The sequence below is a fragment of the Wasmannia auropunctata genome, unplaced genomic scaffold (genome assembly GCF_000956235.1).
Source record: "Wasmannia auropunctata unplaced genomic scaffold, wasmannia.A_1.0 LD336106.1, whole genome shotgun sequence".
Lineage (NCBI taxonomy): Eukaryota > Metazoa > Arthropoda > Insecta > Hymenoptera > Formicidae > Wasmannia > Wasmannia auropunctata.
Genome location: NW_012026784.1, coordinates 8,552,947 through 8,573,241, shown reverse-complemented (window position 1 = coordinate 8,573,241; position 20,295 = coordinate 8,552,947). Strand labels below are relative to the sequence as shown.

At 37.3% G+C, this 20,295-nt stretch overlaps 2 protein-coding genes across 2 annotated transcripts in view; one reads left to right on the top strand and one right to left on the bottom strand.

Moving 5' to 3' along the window:
• LOC105455909 (calpain-C) overlaps positions 1 to 11,934 on the top strand; it is a 32,815-nt gene extending 20,881 nt beyond the window's left edge. Inside the window, exons 5-16 of the mRNA XM_011699620.1 lie at positions 8,212 to 8,398; positions 8,475 to 8,549; positions 8,649 to 8,818; positions 9,072 to 9,244; positions 9,487 to 9,581; positions 9,662 to 9,894; positions 10,389 to 10,558; positions 10,686 to 10,744; positions 11,041 to 11,188; positions 11,268 to 11,384; positions 11,481 to 11,539; positions 11,630 to 11,934. Coding sequence (XP_011697922.1) covers positions 8,212 to 8,398; positions 8,475 to 8,549; positions 8,649 to 8,818; positions 9,072 to 9,244; positions 9,487 to 9,581; positions 9,662 to 9,894; positions 10,389 to 10,558; positions 10,686 to 10,744; positions 11,041 to 11,188; positions 11,268 to 11,384; positions 11,481 to 11,539; positions 11,630 to 11,656 — 1,513 coding nt within the window. The 3' untranslated portion in view covers positions 11,657 to 11,934. The remainder of the gene's footprint in view (positions 1 to 8,211; positions 8,399 to 8,474; positions 8,550 to 8,648; positions 8,819 to 9,071; positions 9,245 to 9,486; positions 9,582 to 9,661; positions 9,895 to 10,388; positions 10,559 to 10,685; positions 10,745 to 11,040; positions 11,189 to 11,267; positions 11,385 to 11,480; positions 11,540 to 11,629) is intronic.
• Positions 11,935 to 13,858: 1,924 nt separating this feature from the next.
• LOC105455901 (dipeptidase 1-like) overlaps positions 13,859 to 20,295 on the bottom strand; it is a 100,117-nt gene continuing 93,680 nt past the window's right edge. The window contains exons 2-8 of the mRNA XM_011699609.1: positions 19,136 to 19,465; positions 17,837 to 17,969; positions 17,546 to 17,734; positions 16,951 to 17,153; positions 15,955 to 16,115; positions 14,884 to 15,013; positions 13,859 to 14,443 (exon numbers count right to left, since the gene is read on the bottom strand). Coding sequence (XP_011697911.1) covers positions 14,312 to 14,443; positions 14,884 to 15,013; positions 15,955 to 16,115; positions 16,951 to 17,153; positions 17,546 to 17,734; positions 17,837 to 17,969; positions 19,136 to 19,465 — 1,278 coding nt within the window. The 3' untranslated portion in view covers positions 13,859 to 14,311. The remainder of the gene's footprint in view (positions 14,444 to 14,883; positions 15,014 to 15,954; positions 16,116 to 16,950; positions 17,154 to 17,545; positions 17,735 to 17,836; positions 17,970 to 19,135; positions 19,466 to 20,295) is intronic.

Below are 20,295 nucleotides of genomic sequence, written 5' to 3'. Positions count from 1 at the left end.
GATGTGTATATGAGTCAGATTTATTGTAGTGCAGTAAAATTTACCTAAATACTATATTGTTTCACAATTAACATGATTTTCAGGGTAAATTTTAAAAGAAAATTTTCTCCGTGCAGTAGTGAATTTTTTAGATGGATTATAACGACAAAATATAAGTAATTAGTTTGCAATTTATTTGTAAAACGTGTGTGATTTTTAAATGATAAAAGAGCCTGATGACAGAAAAGGATGTAAATTTTTATTAATATCTGAGGAATTTTTTCTCTTACTTTTTAACAAGCACTTTCATTCGTAATCTTCGAGAGACGAGAAGTTGTGTTCTTTACAACGAAGGTAGTTTTCGAGCCAGTTTGAGACAAACGGCGAACTGCCGTGGGCGGTGTAGGCGTTCACCAGGTGGCTGTTCAAGGTGAACTCGCGTGCGAAGATCAACCTCGGTACGTTCGATCGATGAACCTCGATCGCCATCGCCGCGGATGTAGTATGCGTGAGTGCGAGATGGTTGTCGACCGCGCTCTAAGATGTTACTCTAAATTTGGCCAAGCTTTAAAACGCGTTAGATGGAACCGTATAAGGAAATGAACCGACAACAAGTAATATTACTTTTAATATTACTCAAAATAGCAATATGCCTTTTTACGTCGCAATTACCGTTTCTGTAAATTTATTAATATTATTATAAATTATGTAGAATTAAATAAGTTAAAACGTAGTCTGCAAGAACTATAGCTCGGAACAGAATCAAATGAGTGAAGATTGGAAACCCGTCATTGCACGAGACCGTGTAGTTTCGTCCAAAATGATCTTACATGACTGTGGAGAAAACGGGATTTTGCTTGCATCTTTATAATTAATGCACAGTGTATTGCGGCACGAATATATTGCGGCTTTGCTCGTCGTGTAATTTTGACAAGCGAAGCGAAGAGAGAGAAAGAAAGAGACGATATGTTGTCGTGCCCGTTTGGGCGACGGACAGAAACTTCATCCCGTGATCCGTCGAGATCCATGGCGCGAGTAATCGAGGCGCGCGATCTCTCGCCACGAGATGGAAGATGAGTTTACGCGGACGGACGGACGACGATGACCGGTTCTGTCCGGAGGTCCTTGCTCCTCTTCTTAATCTTCCTCTGATGACCGTACGTAGCTCTTCTCTACCATTTCCTTTCCCTCGTTATCCCCGTCCTGCGCATCCCTCCTCTCTTTCTCTCCCTTTCTCTCCCTCTCTCTCTCTTCCTTCTCTTCTCGATTTCTTGCCCCATCGTGAGTGTAAACCCCCGTCTGGGCGTTGCTCTCGAAACTGCTTGCAAGGTGATGGCAATCGAAAAGAAAGATGACCTCGTCTCTCGCCAGACAAAAGGGATCCGAGAAAGTAAACGGCGATCGAGAAACGATTATTTAGCGATCCTTATGCACAGTTCGAAATTTTGTTTTATGTACATCATATATCTTTACTTATTTATTGTCTTCAAATAACGGAGGAAAAATTACTTATTTTAACGAAATATGGTAGTTTTCCCATCCTTAGAGTGAGAATTATTCTAAGAGTATTATGTAATTTACCATGATATTCTTGTGTTATCATTTATATACATTATATAATTATACGGATATTATTTCTTTTACCATTGAATTTTTTACTTAATACTTAATGACATTTTAAATAATTTTGCAGTGATGTAAAATATTGATTATTATATAATACTTGTTTAAAATTATAAGAAATACAGTAGTTAATAAAAATATATGGCATTCTATATGTAGAATGGAGAATCTTACAATATACATATATTATATATTTAAAAAATTCTCTCAAATTTTATATTTAATAAATTTAAATTATATTGAGCGCTTACATATGTTGCTGTTATAAATATTGAACAGTTCTTAAGAAAAAGTTGTTACAAAGCACTGAATGCAGCTCGGTAATTACAAGGTTTTCACACTGTTTAAATATATCTATTTAAATAATGAAGAGTTTCATGAATATGTGCATCCGTTACGCTCAAGGATCACGTATATGCTTAAAATAGATGCTTAAAATAAAAAAAAGACTTAGTTTTTTCTTATGCTAAGGAGATCCATCATTTGCCTGAATAATATTAATCCGCAGAAATCTCGGTGTCTAACAAAACACCACGCTGGCAAATAGTGATATATTCCCAGTTAACAACCGTGAACCGCATTTTGCTGTAATTTCATCATCAAACGCACCACTTTTACGTCACAATACTGCACTACACGTGCGTAATGAGAGAGCGTGGCTGCACCTTGGCTCTCTTGGTGAAAGCAGAACAGGATGATGACGGGTTTCAAGTGGGAAAAATTGCGTTATCTTACGGCTTACCAAGAGGTGTACCCGCATATGTTGCAACTGTATAAACTTTTTTATTTAAAATTATTTTAAATGGCACTATAATACGATGTGTTATTTTATTCATGCTCTACATAGAATCTAAAAATTTATATTATTATTATATTATTCTTATATTTTTTATCAATAATAATAATACAATTTTTTTTAATCTTATAAGATGATAATAAGAATTTTTCATGAATTTTCAATTACGTGTTACTCTGGTATGTCCACGAGGTATGATTCGAGCTAATTTTTTAATTACGTGTAACGTGAATCAAACGATTGATATGTACGTATTTCATTTTATACGTACGTATTGGGCCGGCTATGAAGCATCACTTGCACACGTCGAGGTCGTAGCTCGTTAATAATTGATCGCACGTTGCAGATTCACGACTTCCGCCCGTCAACGTTGAAATATACAGCGCGCATTAATTGATGCCGCAGCTTCGATTTAAAGATCAATTTGAAGCTGCTAAAACGACCTTACTCTCGGAAACATAATTTTCAACTGCAAGTGTCGATCGTAATTACGATTACGATAATGATTGCGCGATGATGGAAATATTACAAGTGACCCTGCACACAGTGTTGTAATGCTTGCGCACGTTGCACAAGTTACGCACGCGTAATAAGTTTAGCGCGATAATGTTTACGATTCCGTGTGTGTCAGGAAATACGGCATCACGCATACGCCTGGTAGTTTTCACGGTGAAAAAAATTGTACAACATAATTTCAGTTATTACAGTACGGAATAATCGCGCGATGTATCGTGCAAAGCGATTAGCCGAATAATTCAGTTATAATGTAATTCCTACTTTTTGTTGTGTATGTGTTAAACCATCAGAGAAAATTGTATTAACTGTATTAAATACGTATCTATCAATGGCATACACACACATATATATATATATATATATAGGTATATATATGTGCCAGCTGTGGTTTTTTTATTGCAAAATCATTCGCGCGAATGTTGCAAGATCGCTATGTCATCGGTCGAGCGTGATGATACTTGTACGATGGACACTGTTAGCGCAAAACAAATATGGATTGCTCGATTAATATTATAGCATCGGGCATCGATTTATAAACGTATCATCGACACACTTTCGCATCGGCGCCACATATTTCCCGATGGAATCGCGGCGATATGTCGATTGATGAATTAATCCTGCAACAGTGTCACGTCGTGTACGTGAGCCGGTAAATATTTCAACGATGACACACATCCACGCCGGTATCGGTCGGAAGAATCGCGAAGCATGAGTGGGAGAGAGAAAGAGAGAGGAGCTCGTTCGCCGACCTTTCCTCTTTCACCGCGACCCTGCCGTAAATCTGTGGTCGATCCGGAACGATCGGCCAGCTTTATTAAACCAGTAGCAGCATTGGGAATCGGTTAGAAAGCTCGTGCGCTCCTTTGCGTGCCAATATGCGCCAAGAAGAATATGCGCAACATGCCTCTCCGTCGATTTCCATTAGAAAACATCGCTTGGCTCCCCTCGGATCTCGCTGGGCCGAACCAGACCCCTATCGTTGTTCATATATTTCATTCGTTTTGTAGAAAGTCGTGTGTTGGAAAATATAAATTGCGTGAACACGCTCGTGGAATGGAAAGTAATTGCGTATGAAAATTAAAATTTCGAGCAGTAAAGAAAGTATTTATTTTCATATATTATAATTATATATTTTTTATATATTATAAAATAAAATTATAAACTATTGTATATACATATAATATATATGTATATGTATATTTATTTATTTGTTTACTGTGCAGTTTTTTATGTAACATCTTTTATAATTTTTATTGTATATCTCATTTGTATTAATACTGAATTTTTATCAAATTACTGTATTTACCAGATTGATTGATCTATATAAATTTACAAAAATATGTATTTCTAAGTTTTTTAATTTATTAATGAAAGCACATATAATAGTGTAATTTTATTATAGATTTAAGCAGAATATTTATTCAGCAATTGGAATAATCTTGATTTAGCATACAAGATTTATATTTTCCTCGCGTAAAAAATGGATGTATTAACGGTTATTAAATTCCGTTAAGAATGAACTTTTTATGCAAATACCGAGTTTATCTTTCTTATAGAGTCACTTTCTCGTAAAGCCATATTCCTGAGAAATGTATTCACGTAAGAAGTAATTTATATTTTTATTTCAATATATTAATATGCCTGCAAATGCGATATATATAACAGCGGATCTCCGTGACAGTTCTCGACACGTGTTTTCTCCCATTTTAACTGCGGATCGAAGACACACTCGACCCGAAAAGAAATCAGGCAGCGCCGAGATATTTCGTCGGGGCCCGATCCGTATATATATACGCTGAACGTGCGTGACTCGCGTGCACGCAGCACGCACACGCTCGGCGCTGGAGAGTGTGCTGCCTGCGGGTGAGGGTACACACAGGGGCCCCCCGATACTTTCACTCGGCAAGTAGTCGGTATCGCTGCTCGCCAGCAATGGATCGGAGGTCAGTGCACTGGTGACCACAGTCCACGCTCGTATCCGCGAGCGCAAAACGGCCGCGAAAGCATGTCGATAATCCCTTGAAGGTGGATGCTCGGCCGGCGCGGACAGCTACAAGTCGATCTCCTGCCTCGCGTTCGGCGCTCTTCGGTATCATTAAGATCTCGCTGTTCGCATGTTCGTATATATAAGATCATGCGAGTCATCGTGCACGCTAGATTCGCTAAGCGGTCGAGTTACTTCTCGATCGCCGCTTTCTATAATATACACGCGCGCGCGCGCGCGCTCGAGAAAGATATGCCAAGACGCTTATGTAAGAGAAAATAGAACGAGATCTGACAAGATCGAATCGCGTGACGCCCGTATGAAAAGTTGTTGATCTCAAGAAACGAAACGCAAATAAAAAGTGCTGCTGTCGATGTCGCAAGGCGTGTGCAATAGAACCTATATGAGCGATAATCAGCGGGCCGGAAATAACAGAGTGGTCATGACCGGTTGATCAATATTCCGCAATTACTATTAATAAGTAGATACCTTGGTATTCTAATTGCCTGTTTTCCATTTATGCATATACATTTTTTAATATGTTGCTGTTACATTTTTTTAATACTCTTAATATCTCGCTGTTATGCTTTTAATATTATTTTTCACATTCAAGTGCCAATACCATTATTGCGGAACACTATACTTCTAATTCATTTTCGCACTATTTATTGTGGCGCGGAATTAATTATAAATATATTTCGTAATTTTTCAATTTTTTTAGTATTATTTTCAAATAGATATAACTTTTGTATAAAATTTCGATTTGCTTGAAATTGATCGCAGAATGCGTTAAAATGAGATGAGTAAAACTAAAAAGTATAAACACTAAATTAAGGAAATGTAATAAACAGAGTCTATAGTGAGTCTTATCCTCTAGACTTTCCGCCGTACAGTTTTATGAACGAAAGGAGAGTAATTTTGTGATTATACATCATCATCTAGTCACGCAATGATCTCAAGGATGCTACTGCGAGTGGGATGTAACGAGTACGTAGTAATAGCGGAAAGCGATTGACAACGGTGACGTAGATGATTGGTAATAGAGCGAGTCAACGTGACAATGACGTTGCATATACGCGTGCGACTGCGTCGCTCCGTTAGACAAACGCGGAACGGAAGTGCATCAACAGGCAGAAACGTGCTGCTAACCGTTGAGTCATAAAGTGACAAAGATAGAGTTACATAGAGCCACACTGCGGTTGCACCTTCGGTCGAAAGTGCGGTGACCCCTTTACTTGAACTCTCGCGTGAATCTCCACGTTACTGACATCTAAGATGAAGAATTATTAATTTATTTAGCATTTGTTGAGTTTATTTCATAAAATTTGCATTAAAAATTCATTGCGCATAATATTTATAGAAAGATTATGGTAAACAGTTACATCTTCATTATGCTCCAATCTACTTTTTCCGATTAATCATTCCGCGATGAATGATTAACGATTGTAATTTCGATTAATCACGCAATAATCGTTTCCTCTGAATTATCAATACGTGATGTCGATTAATCACATGGATAACGAACTTCGCTAAAGAATTTATTGGTATTACGGGAAAAAAGGCGAGAGGTGGAAGGGGAATAGAAAGAATTAGCGCGCGAGTTGCGACTGCAACACCCGATTCATTTGCACGCTCGGAATCTTTTTCCCTGGGTGTTACGTATGTTTTCCCTGAGAAAATACCCAGGTAACACCCGCGATCGTGCGTGTGAATGGTTACGGTTTCCAGATTGACTCGAACACGCGCAAACCGCACGCGCGATAACAAAGGAGAGGCGTTTGAAACGAAGCGCGAGTTGTGCGAGCCCCGTTATCTCCGGAATGTTAATTCCCGCAGGAACGGCACATGCAAGGAAAGATAATATCGTTTACACATACATGTACCCCCTTGATCTTACTCCCGAGTTCCGACAGGCCTCGCCGAGCATCTTCGTGACCTTCTTCTTCTACTTCTCTCCACTCGTCCCTTCCTTTGCTCGCAGCGTCGCATAGGTCAGGAATGGTTCCGCCGTAAAATTCCAATTACATTTTCCGTCGGATTCAATATTGAGAGCGTTATCACGAGAGATTGTTGCGATACCAGCCACGTTAATGAAATTATGTTTCCTCTTCGGATTCCACGTGGAAGATTACCTGAGGGTTCTTACACTCTGGTTTTATCATATCGATATACCGATATTTACTTTTAGAGATATTTCTATTAGAGATTACTCGGCTATTTATTTAAAAGAAATATTCCTTTTAGTATGTAAATGTTGAACTAGATTTATAATCTGCAGATGTGCAAAATATGTATATATCGTGAAATATGTACAACTAATAATTATTAAATTTCATTTTAAATTTGTCATAAGTATGGAGAATAATTGCTACAAAAATTTTAATAAGAATGTTCTTTATATTTTGAATATCCATATCATCTCTCCAACACGGATGTCATTAATTATGAGATATTGCGACACTTGAGACAGCAAATTAATCAAATTATACTCACTTGAACAGAAACGCTCATAATAGTGACATAAAATACGGAGAATTTCCTCATACATAAGTGAGCAAACATTCAATTAACAATTCTGTAATATTTCTGATCGGAAGTCTGCGATTGCGATATTGCTGCACTTAGATCATTCGCGGATTGATTCGATGAAAGCGGTTCTTGCGTAGTTCATAACGACGTGTAGGATAATGTAATGTCAGTGCTAGGAGGTCGTAAGGGGCGAAAAAATCCGACTCATCCGCTTTCCCTCATCCAGCCAAGTACCCAGCGATTAAGAAAGTCCATACCATGTTTTCTCTGTGGCACCGATGCAATAGCATGAGAAATCACCGTTCGATCTTTGCCGTCACGATAAATTCATGGCTGATGAATGATGGCAATTTTATTATGATTAATGCACGTCATTTATTACTTTGAGATCAAAAATTATTTTTTCTGCGTGCTTATTTATATACTTGTCAATATCATTTATTACTCCCACATCTTAGGTGGTCTAAGAGCAAGATGCGAAGATGGAGAATAAAGCAGTAGATTAAATCTGGCGAAATTTTGATGATTTTATTATCATTAAATACTGTGTTAAATTATATTTATTACCACATTTTTACATACATGAAGCTTATTAAGTAATATTTATATGTTAAACTATTTACACAAATTTATTCAAAGTATTTGGTGCTTGCTGGATTGTGAATATTATACTTTTATTATTTTTTAATTATTGGAAAGATAATGTTGTAAATGCTTTAAATAAGAAACATTCTCTCTCTTTTATGCCTGTTTGAACATAAATTAATTTGAATGCCGTTTTCAGACTTCACGGTTCTTACGAGGCACTCAAATATGGTACATTATTGGATGGCTTGTCTGATCTCACGGGTGGTATTACCGAAAGCATCGCGATTCGTCAGGATCCCACAGCTTGTGGACGAGCGTTATCGAAACTTTTGGACATGACGTCTCTTATCACTTGTACAGTAAATAATAATCAACAGCAACAGGTACGGGATGTTTCAAAGAGATGGAATTCAAAGTTCTTCGAACACTTCGCTCACATGCGTATTTTTCTGTTCTTAGATACGTGCCAGCACAGAAAAACTCGCTAACGGCATACAAATGGGAATCAATTACAGATTGTATGCGATTGAGAGGGTCAGTACATCAGTCGCGTTCGGCATTTTTATATTAGTTAGAGAAGAACAACGAGATTAAGAGATATTTAAAACATCGATATTGATTTCGGTGTTGTAGGTGGAAACTTTTGGAGGCGAAGCAGTGCAATTAGTAAAATTAAGGAATCCTCTCGGACCTGGCGGGGAATACGTCGGCGCCTGGGCGAGAGGTGGGCTTGAATGGGACGAAGTGCCAGCAATCGAAAGAGAACGGTTAGCTGTAAGAAATATGGCCGAAGGAGAATTCTGGTAAGTACGCGAAAAAGTGGCGTATAATTTATAACGTATCGCAAATAATAATCGGAAAATTTATTAAATTAGTTAAAATGAAACAAATTTCTTTATGTTATTTATTCATTGTGTATAAATTGGAAAAAGTAGGGATTAAATGTCGTAATTGAGTAATCCGCACGATTAATATGTATATAGAGCAGATTTCCTAAACTTCGCCGAAGTTATGAAATGTTCTAACTGTGTACTGTTACGAAAACTATGTTTGCAGGATATCATACTCAGATTTCGTTAAGACGTTTACTCATCTGGAAGTTGTGCATCTAGATGCTGAAACTTCGAGAGATGAACCGTCGTTACACAGTAAGCACACTTGGCAAATGAAATTATACCAAGGCAGTTGGAGGAGAGGCGTCACTGCAGGAGGATGTCGAAATAATCAAGGTTCGATTATTGTGTCACTCACGAGTCACTAAACTACTCACTACAGTCTGCCTGAATTGTCACTAACATTATCGTGAAATTGCAATTATATGTGTCAAACGCAGAAAGTGATCGTAAACAGTTGATTCAAAACTTAATCTATCTTATATTATTTAATCTCTTTCTCTTTATCAAATCAAGTTAAATAAATATTTAGTTATTTAAATATTTAGCTAACGAATCTATTTTTTTCTTTATTTCAGAAACCTTTCATATAAATCCACAGTTACATCTGATTCTAAGCGAGATGGAGGAAGTAATCGTTTCATTGAATCAGCATTCGATTATGGAGCCGAAGGTAAGAAATCTTTTCAGAATATCGCGCGTTTAACGTGTACCTTGTTGACTTGATTTATCAAATTTTCGCTCTGTCTTCAGGTGATCGGCTTCACGGCGTACACGCTACCTAAGAACAGTACCGAATCGATAAACAAACAGTTTTTCAAGAAGAACAAGTCCTTAGTTAATTCCCAGTACACGAATAGTCGGCAGGTGAGCCACAGGTGTCAGCTCGAGCAGGGTGGTTACCTACTGGTACCTACGACCTTCGAGCCGACTCAAGAAACGAGTTTCACATTGCGGGTCTACAGCAGTAAGCCTCTAAAACTCAAGTAGGTATATGCATTTGCCGATGTCATACACGCTCGCACGAGGCGGCACAAAGGATCGTACGGTCGCCTCGGTGCATTTAATGTGCAGCGCATACATTATAACTCACGTGAGGATATGTTATATACACGTCCGCCTTCAACTATAGTTTTAAAATCCTCCTTCGGCCATATTTCAAAGGATGCACCAAGTAATTGCCTCTCCCGACACATTTATTCGTTAAGGAAACTCGAATACGTTGAATATATATATTTTTTCTTCATTGAAATGATTTGTTGCCTTTATTTACTATTAATTAGCCTATCTTTTCTTATTTTGCGCGTGTATGTAATTAGTGTATGTAACATATTGTCATTGTTAAAATTGCTTTGTTTAAAATTTAAAATACGTACAATCTTAGGATTATTGCACATTAATTATATGTTTTGTATCCTAGAATAAAAGAATGAATGACTCCTTTTTCTATACATATATGAATCATTTGTTAATATTTCAGATTGTTAGACACTCCGCCGTCGTTAATGAAATCGGCAATTGTTAAGGCACCTCCTCTGGAAGGAAAAGGCTTCTCTCAATACGAAGCTGTGTTTCTGCAACTCGCCGACGAGCACAGAACCGTAAACGCCTTCGAGCTGCAGGAGCTTTTAGAAGCCTGTTTACCGAATGGTACGACGTACTTTTCTCTTCACCGTAAAATAAAAAATCTTGAATACACTAAACAATGCAGAAGTAGAATGCATTGAAAAAGTTAAGCAATGTTAATCTAAATAAATGTTTTCTCTTTAATTTCTAGATTACATCAAAAGCTGTGCCTGCATGGAAGTCTGTCGACAAGTAGTGCTTACTATGGACGTATCCTTTCAATAAAAATTTAATTTTTTAGAATATATTGATTTTTTAGTATTTCTTCCGCTATAAATATGTAGCGTATTTATAAGCTTTTATTTGATAATTGTTTGCAAAATTAGGACATAACTTCGTGTTTAAATAATTTACTTAATTAATTTATATATATATATATATATATATATATATACTGAGTATATAATTAGAATTTTTAATAAAATTATTCATTTTTTCTCTCTTTTTTAGATAATAGGATATACGATAAACGATAATTTCCTTACATTTGTTGCTTCTTTAAACAGAGTTCTGGTAGTGGCCGGTTGAAGTTTAACGACTTCAAAGATCTTATGTGCAGTTTAAAGTATTGGCAAGCTGCTTTCAAGAATCACACAAAGGAGAAGACGGGTATACTCAAGGCGGAGAGACTGCGAGATGCTCTACTGGAAGTTGGTAAGAAGAAAATTTAATACAGTGCTGCGGAGTATAGGCATTTTATTTCGCCGTCGTGTAATTAAAGTTTCTACCTCAGGTTTTCAATTAAACACGGACGTATTATCCATATTGATCCTTCGATACATGAGGAAAGACGGTACTCTTCGATTCGGCGACTTTGTTTCGGCGATCTTACATTTGAGCGATGCATTTGGTACGTTGCTTACGAGACACTTAATCAGCTTTTACACAATTTGATTTATAGGCTCTTAAATATTTTGTATTAATTGAGTATTTTACGTTCACTTAGGAATATTCGAGAGCAAGGACCCTTTGCAAAATGGAACGATAAAATTGAGCTTGTCAGAGGTACATAGATGTCCTAGCGAGAATATTTTCTTTTACAATTACGAGCTGTAAGTTATTAGAAATTGTACTAAATCGATTTTCTTTTTACAGTGGCTGAGATCATCTCTGATGTGTTGAAAATGTCAGTCAGCGTAAATTGTGTACCTTGTGAAATTGTCTGTAAATAACATTTTCTCCATTTTGACATTAGGTGTAAGTTTTAGCCATATTAACGATTAGTGCCCATCTTTACACTCATTTATACTTTGTAAAATAATATCATTGTCTTTTACATAATCACTGATCATCATTCCCTTATGTAATTATTACACGTTAAGTTTTTAAGAAGTTATGTATGATACGTCGTTTGTATAAGAATATCGCACTGGATAATAAAGTTAAGTTTATTTTGCATAGTTCTTGCTTACCTCTCGTTAGATTTTGATGTACACATCCCAGGTTTAATCAACTACAAATTCTTTTCAAGTAAATTAAGTACAAATAATGTAATAATATATATAAATTTTTTTTCGTTTAATTGCATAAAACGTTAAGTGCCAGATTATCCAGAATTGAAAATTATTATTATCAAAAGTATTAAGTTTTAAATTTAAGAGTATATTATTAAATAAAAGCTACAATATGTGCATGTGTGTCGGAGAGAAAGGAATATATCAGAGTTACAATAGAAACATTTATTTATAGAATTCGTTCGAGAGATACAACGAAACTTTTGATATCCTAGAATTTATCACCTACTCCCAATGAGGGAGTGAGGTATAATTCGCGCAAACTGATTAATTTCTTGCCCGAGTCCGTCGACTTGATTCTCACACACGGTCTCATTTTCTGATCGAGGGTTTCACCCTGCGCGAATTATATAATAAGTGCACACGAGACACAGATAGGTGGACGGCGATATGTGAAAATTACCAGGAACAAAACTGACGCAAAAGCGCATCTCGTTCGTACAATCGGCCGATTATTCCAGGCAATTTCAAATGTCCCGTCTTTAGACGTTAGATGATGCTTTGATCAAGGAGACTGCCGGGTGCGTTTTAACGATAGATCGCAGCCCGGCACATAATGCGTCGAAAAACACGTACGTCCGCCATCAACTATGTCCTCATCGACACCTGTCACTGCGAGCAACATATTCGGATTGTACGTGACTCTCGATCTGATATTCTGATGAACTCCGAGCTTCACCGTGAGAGATCCGTGCAAAACTAGAACGGTTTTTGCTGTATAAAATATGAGTAGTTTTAATATTTCACTTTGATATGTGTGAGTTCGAGTTTTTTTGACGCTATAGAAAATCCGGAGATAGATCAATTCTTTACTGGCAATTTTAACCACTTAATTACTTCAGTTTAAGAGTTTTTGGTAACTTTACATTTTAAATAATTGTTAAAAAGGTAATAATGTTAAAGTGTTGATATCTTATGTTACATTCATTGATTTATACATATACGTGTTTTAAATCACATTCTTGAAATATGTAAGAAAGCAACTGTAAGAAATATTTAAATATTAAAAAATTATTTTTACATATTATTCTGAAATTCAATTGTGGTATTATATATACATGTATGTGTGTGTATGTGTGTGGTTCAGATATACAGATTTATAAAATTCTGTAAACTACAATGAAATATTTCGAGATAATGATAACAATTAATTCTTTTCATAAAAAATATAAATTCTCTAAAACATTACAATGTGATTGGATAGAATCAGACTTCGGACTTAATAAATATCGCTAGAATAAATAAAGAATTAGTGTCTACAAATGGAAGGGAGAGATTTCAGAATTTTGTTAATTATGTATGCTGCTCGTAGAAACACGACATCGACTCTTCCTTCTACAGACATTCGCTTTATTGTAGAGCACGTGTTTTCGTCGGTGCAATGAGGGGAAGGAAGACGTTCAAAGGTATACAGCCGGGGTTCACAGTTTCACACACATATTACGATCGTTTCCAAGAGAGGAAGACATCGAAGTTTAGAAACAGTCTCGTGCATCGGCGAAGTGACGCTTCATCTTCACGCGAATATTGGATGGCGCATCGCTTATCATTTAGATATTTACACGATCGTGAAGATGTTTGCAGCAAGATAATGTAGATCTTAAAGTAATGACCAGCCTGTTAACGATTCGCTAATTTTATCAAGTAGAAAAGTTTGTGAATTATGGGTAATTAAACGGCGACGAACAGATCATTTCGCAATTAAATATATAGATATGGTTATAATTTATGAATTTGTAAGTCTTAAAAAAATCGCTATACGTACAATCAAAGAAGTATGATTCAGACTCGCACTAATTAGACAGAATTGTTTTCAAATAAATTTTTCTCTATTATTAATGTTTGATTTTTCTATTGTAAGTACAAAAGATTACTGCGGTTTATGTTAAACATTGATATTTTTATGATTATTTATTGGCAACACATAATTTCTGATTATTTCTTAATATAACTTGCGAGAATATATACCTTCCTTTAAATAAAGCATAATCGATATCCGCTGCCCGTCGCCTTTGTGAAACAGGTATCGAGGTAGGTTTATTTTGAGCCTTCGCAAATGTCGACGTTCAATTGAGCTTTCACACGAGGTTCGAAGAACTTTCGCGAGCGTGCAGATCGTAGTGAACGAGATAATCGAATTTTTGCCTTGAATCCGCGCTCTTGGTATGATTGGTTGTCTTCCGGCTATGCCCATCTGCGCGAAACGGTCGTGCTGGCATAAGATTAATTCGCGTGTCGTCGGGCAGTGCGTACGGTGGATCGATCAGATTTCCGTGACCCTTTGCACGGAGTTAATATCCAGAGCACAGTTGCCGATCGTGTCCTTCGAGTCTGGAAGATATTCCTCGAGCGGCGTAAGTCCAGCTGTTCTCAGCTCGTCCCTCACACGCTCTACCTGATGCAATATTATATAATATTAATACCACCGTAGAAATACCACTAGGTATTGTCTTATTAAGAATATTAATAATACCTTAGAATTATTGTGCTATTTATGATCTTAAGAAAATGCTTTAATCTTTAATCCTTTTGTCCCATTGTTTAGTCTTACAAAATACTACAAGCTCGTAAATTGCAAGGAAAATATTATAATAAGAATTATTACGTAATAATAAAAATTTGTTAGCATCACTTTTCGCGTTTATTTAAGAGCGGCGATTTAGTACGACGATTGAGCACGACTGAGAAAAGTTATATAGTTGTGCAGCCGTGTAACGTAGCGAGACTAGCAGTACGCATTGCTACGGTAGAAATATGGTGGTATTAAGGCCCCGCCGGAAGCGCCGTAAGGTACATGTACGTACAACCGCACCTTGGACCTTAATCGACTCTAACCTGTGTGAGGACTCGCAGTAAATTCAAGCCGGCGACTTTCTTTAGGTCGAGCACGTTCCACTTGCCACTCCGGAGAAGTTCGGCGAATAGTTCGGGATACTTCGAGACATCTTCGAGACCACGAGGAGTTCTATGGAGAGACAGAGAAAGAGGTTTCGCACGTAATTAGAAACGCGATTTTCACCTTCTATTTGCCATGAAGAAAAGTATGCGAAAATAATTTACTAAAGATTAATTCGCCAAGTTAAAGTATCAATTCTCTTCTGCGATAGTTGACATTGTAGAATTTATGATAATTGAATTCCAGCTCAAGTTCATTATTACTGAAGCAATATCTCATGCAAATTATTTGAGAGATGGTACACAGAGAGAATGATTTTGCTGGAAGATCAAAACATTTGGATCTGAAAATAATGTTATCAGACCATTAAAATAATTTTGTTGAAAATTCAAAAATGATGAAGCATTAATGTAAAACATTTTGATATTCTATTCTAGCAATCAGTTGGACTTTCCGACAAAATTATTTTGATGGTCCAATAAGAATTATTTTCAGATCTGTATCCAGCAAAATCTTTAAGACCTTTCAACAAAATCATTGTTTCCGTGCATGATTCTTTGACTATATAAATATGGATTGTTAGTCCCCCCACTTTTACTGTGTAAAATACATATGCCCGGTGTCGCCGAGCTGAAGTTGGTTGAGATATCGAACTTCGATTGTTAGCCTCCACCCCAGTCAGTAAAAGAATGTCAAATATGTAAAAATTTATTAAATATTATATTAAAAATTGATAGCCGGGAAAAATCTCAAATCGATGGAAAGAAATTAAAAACAGACTCAGGACCTTTCCTTTACACGTCGTAAACACGCTGATCTCACAGGAACCTTCCTCCTCCCCGCAGAAAATTACTGACTGAGGTGGAGTTTACATCTTCCAGCTTGGCGACACGTATGAAATTAATTACTATCAGTATCCATACTTATATATCAGTCAAAGGCATGATTCCCGATATTTTCAAAGATATCATTAATCAATTCCACGTCGACTTATCTCGTCGCCAACGTACTTGTTGATGCCGTCGAAATCTCCGCCGACTCCGATATGGTCCACACCAATCAGGTTTCTAATATAGTAGATGTGCTCGGCCACGTCCGAGACGCTGGCCTGGGGTCCGCATTTCACGAAATAATTGTAAAACGTGACCATCACCAGCCCGCCGTTAGCAGCCTGGAAGCAAGCACGTGAGAATGGAGCGCGTAATTCTGTAGTCGCGCGATTTGAACGTGCCTCGCGCCGTTGCACCGGGAATTTCAAGCCGGCTCTCAATGAGAGGTGTAACACGTAATTTTCCGCTGGTGCACGGGGGAAAACTATATATCCTGTAGTCCGGGCCTTTACTTCGAAAACGAATTGTACAACCCCCGGGGGCGACAGAGAAGGGATCGATAGAATCGACGAACGCGCCGGAAAGGGGGAGACCTCGTTATCGCGGTACCGCATTCACCGGTGCCGACTCAGTGCCCGTTAATTTTCGACCTTGATAATTCGCCTCTTAACGAGCTGCAGTGAACCGAGCGCTCCTTAATGGAGCACAAAACTCGACAATAGAAAGGAATCGCCGCCGGTAAATGTTTCGAGTTGCTATTGGAACTCCGCCCGCCGTACGTCCCAAGATAATTATCTGTCCGCTGAAAGAAGATCTGAGAAGGCAGACGGAGAAAAAGAGAAAGGTTTTTATCTTCGACACATCGTGGTGTTGGTCTTTCGTATCGCGCCAATTGTCTATTTTCGTTACGTTTACAAGGTGCGAATTTCGCCGCAAAAAAGTCGTTTAACTCGCAATTCTTACACAATTATCAGGGTTTTAATTGTTGAACGAAATGTTTTGTGCAAAAGGGAACGTCGCAAGAATTATTTACACAATGTAGTTTAAATTTCGCGACAATTATATTATAATTTAAAAATGTCTCCTTTTTTATCTTCAAACAAGGACAATTGATGAAAAATAAGAAACAACGTTAGACGGATTTCACAGACACTGTAGAGACTTCTGTGCACTCACCAGTTGCTTAAGAATATCGTCGGGCACATTTCTGGAGGAGTTACAAATAGCGAACGCAGAGGAGTGTGAAAAAATGAGCGGCGCTTTACTGACTCTTAGAGCATCCCTCATTGTTGCCCTCGCAGTGTGGCTGAGATCTATCAGCATTCCGAGCCTATTCATTTCTTTAACTACCGTCTGGCCGAATGCTGTCAGGCCTCCGCCTGAAAAATATTGATATCGGTATTATTTTATCATTAATACTTTCATGGAATCTACATTAAAAAAAATCACGATGTAAATTTATTAAATTACTGTTGTAAAGGTTAATCATCTATTATTTATAAATATCACATATTAATCTTCAGTAATAATTTCTTATTTGAACGATAAAATATTGATAGATTCTATGTCTAAGAAAAAAAAATATATACATATATTGCTTTTAGAAAAAAATATCAAGAAATGTGATATTCAAAGATATTTTATTTATTTTTACTGCGCAATTTAATTTTTCAACTACTTGTTATCATGAATCTTTATGAGATTAAGTTTGCAAGTTTCAGCTCTGCTAATTCTGAAGAAGATGTTTATTCCAAACTTGCATCTAATTTACCATCTTCATCGTCGTCTTCCACCGACGAACTTTTCGCCCATGGAGTGTTGCAAGTATGTGTCAGTGTAAGGTACCGTACACCCAGCTGGTAAAGTGTTCTTAAAACGGCTAAACTACTTCCTAGACTATGCCCACCCTCCACTCCAATCAGGGAAGCTATTCTGCCCCTCCCGTGAGCCTCCAAAATCTCTAGAAGTCAGAAATATAGTTGAGTAAAGCCGTCGCTTTGTCGATCGCGGCGCATTATTTTCGCGCATTTTTACGTCTCGCATTACGCTAAGCTGCACTTACCCCTCGACGATGCAGCGAACTGCATGTGCTGGGAGTATTTTTCTATGAGCCTCTTAATGAGGTCCACCTGTTCCAGAGTCAGCTGAACCGCGTTAAGGTGCTGAGATTCGCACGGCACGTAAGCGGCCCAAAACTAGAAAAAAAATAATCGTTATATATAATTGTCGGGAAAGGTTGTGCAGGTAGTTGAGAGCGGCCATATTTCTGTCGTACATTTAAAGAAAAAAAATCCCAAGAGAAGCGCGGAAGATGTGACATAAGAGAAAGCATATTTAATTTTTCTAGGAAAATATGTTTTAAGTTAAAAAATATATATACGTGTGTGTGTAATATTGTTCCAATTTACATTTGTATTGAAGAAAATATCTCTCTATTTTATAAGAATATATTTTACAATACATATTACATTTATATGATAATGTTAGAAATGTGCAAAAGAATGTAATTTCCGGCCACAGTTACGCAATATCTTCACTTTGCGGGAGAAGAATGCTGGAATCCGCAATGTTGTTTGCGTTTGAAAAAATTGTTTTATCTTATGAATTCCCGTCTCGCGCAACTTCTCGCGTAATTGTTGTATTTTATTAAAACGATATTTTTTTTCTCATTATTCCCGCGCGGTACGCTGGGACAGATGTATACCGTCTTTCATATGCAATTTTATTTTAAATTTCACCAGCGTGACAAGTGAAAAGATTCAACGAGATTATTATATAATCTTATTTATTATCTTTAGCACGCACTACATCCATTTCTCTTTGGATCGCTATCATTTCTACAATATATGTGCGCGTGCAAGCATGATACGCGCTTAATGTTCGCATCATTCAGACCTAACGAGCTCCTGAGTGCTCGCATGCGACGATAATCGATGCATTCAATCCGTCACGCTCATAATATCGCCGACACCTGAAACTCGCCTAGTCATCTCTAGTATGGTTTCCGCGAAACATCCGAGTCTAGATTGCTTATTACATTGCATAATGACGCAATTCGGTTTTTGAACGCGGTTCTTGCGCGGGTTAAGTAGTAGATTAATGTCAAGAAAGATTATCAAAATTAAAACAAGAATATATGTATAATTTTACTAAATATATAAGAAACTTTATATATTTAGATAATCAATTTTAATTATAATAATTACGGATAAAGATTCAAAGTTCACTCTAAAAAATATTTACCACCATTCAAAGAATAATAAGCTTTTAAATAAGACTAAGTTCGATCATTGTATTATTTTATTTTGAAATCTCCTTTTAATATATAATTCCTATATAATATATAGCGTCTTAAAATTACCTGTCCGCCGACCATGCCTTGCCGCAATCTGACCAAATCGGTCTGACTCCAAGCGCTCTTGCTCCAGGGCGCGACTTGACGCAGATCCCTGTCGAAATCGAACTCCGCCAACTGGTTATGGAGGAAATTGCGGATGTTCCACGGTAGGTCATTGTGGCCGTCGATCAAAGGCACCTCAGAAAGAACCTGTCGAACGGTTTCCAATCGCTCACGCGGCGACGTCAGGAGCGCGAGCTCCCCATCCGCCGGACGTGGCCCGACTCTACCCACCCAGGTGCCGATCGACAGTATAATCACGCTTACTGTCCATACACCACTCTGGCCGCCACTCTGCAACATGGTATAGCGGATAATGCAACGGATGATCTTCTATATCCTGATAGTATTAGGAGATAAAGGGATGGATAATTATTTGTACAAAGATTAAATATAAAATATGAGTTTTCTTCATCGATGTGTAAAAAAAATGTGTGTAAGTTTTAAACATTAATTAGAATGCGATTAAATGAAAATGCAAGTTAATTAGAAAATATGACATTAAAATGCTAATTATTAATTTAATTTTATAATGAAGTATATTATAAATATTATATTTTTTAACCTATTGTGCAGCATCCACTTTGAGCTTGGTGCATAAATAAGTTTTTGTTCGAGTGTGAATGCTGCAATCGCATGGCATATTATTATCAAAGAGGCTTTTTCTAGGCAATTTGTCAGGACAAATTGCTCAGCGGAACGAATAACTTCAATGATGGCACAAAACGATTTAATACTATAACATGAAAGTTGTTTTTTTGATTCTCGTATTTAGTACACAGCATACGAGAGTAACGTATTGTTCCCGCGAGATTATCTCGCGTAATGAAGATAGACCGAAAGGGAAGCAACACGAGAAAGGGATAGCAACAGCAGTGTACGCTCCGTTGTTTCCGCACCTTGTATCCTTTGAAGTCGATGACCTCAGAAACGAGTGGTATTTTCGAGAAAGAGTAGATGTGCGGCTTTGACGGAGATTTATAAATTATTAAGCCCTGTTCATTCAGGCGACGCCGGCGGATGTTTGCCTGTCGCCGGGATTTGAAATTCACAGGAACGAAACAGTGAATTATTTCTCGAGCAAGGTATCAAAGTACTCGCTGCTCACTTTCCAAGGCTTTCTC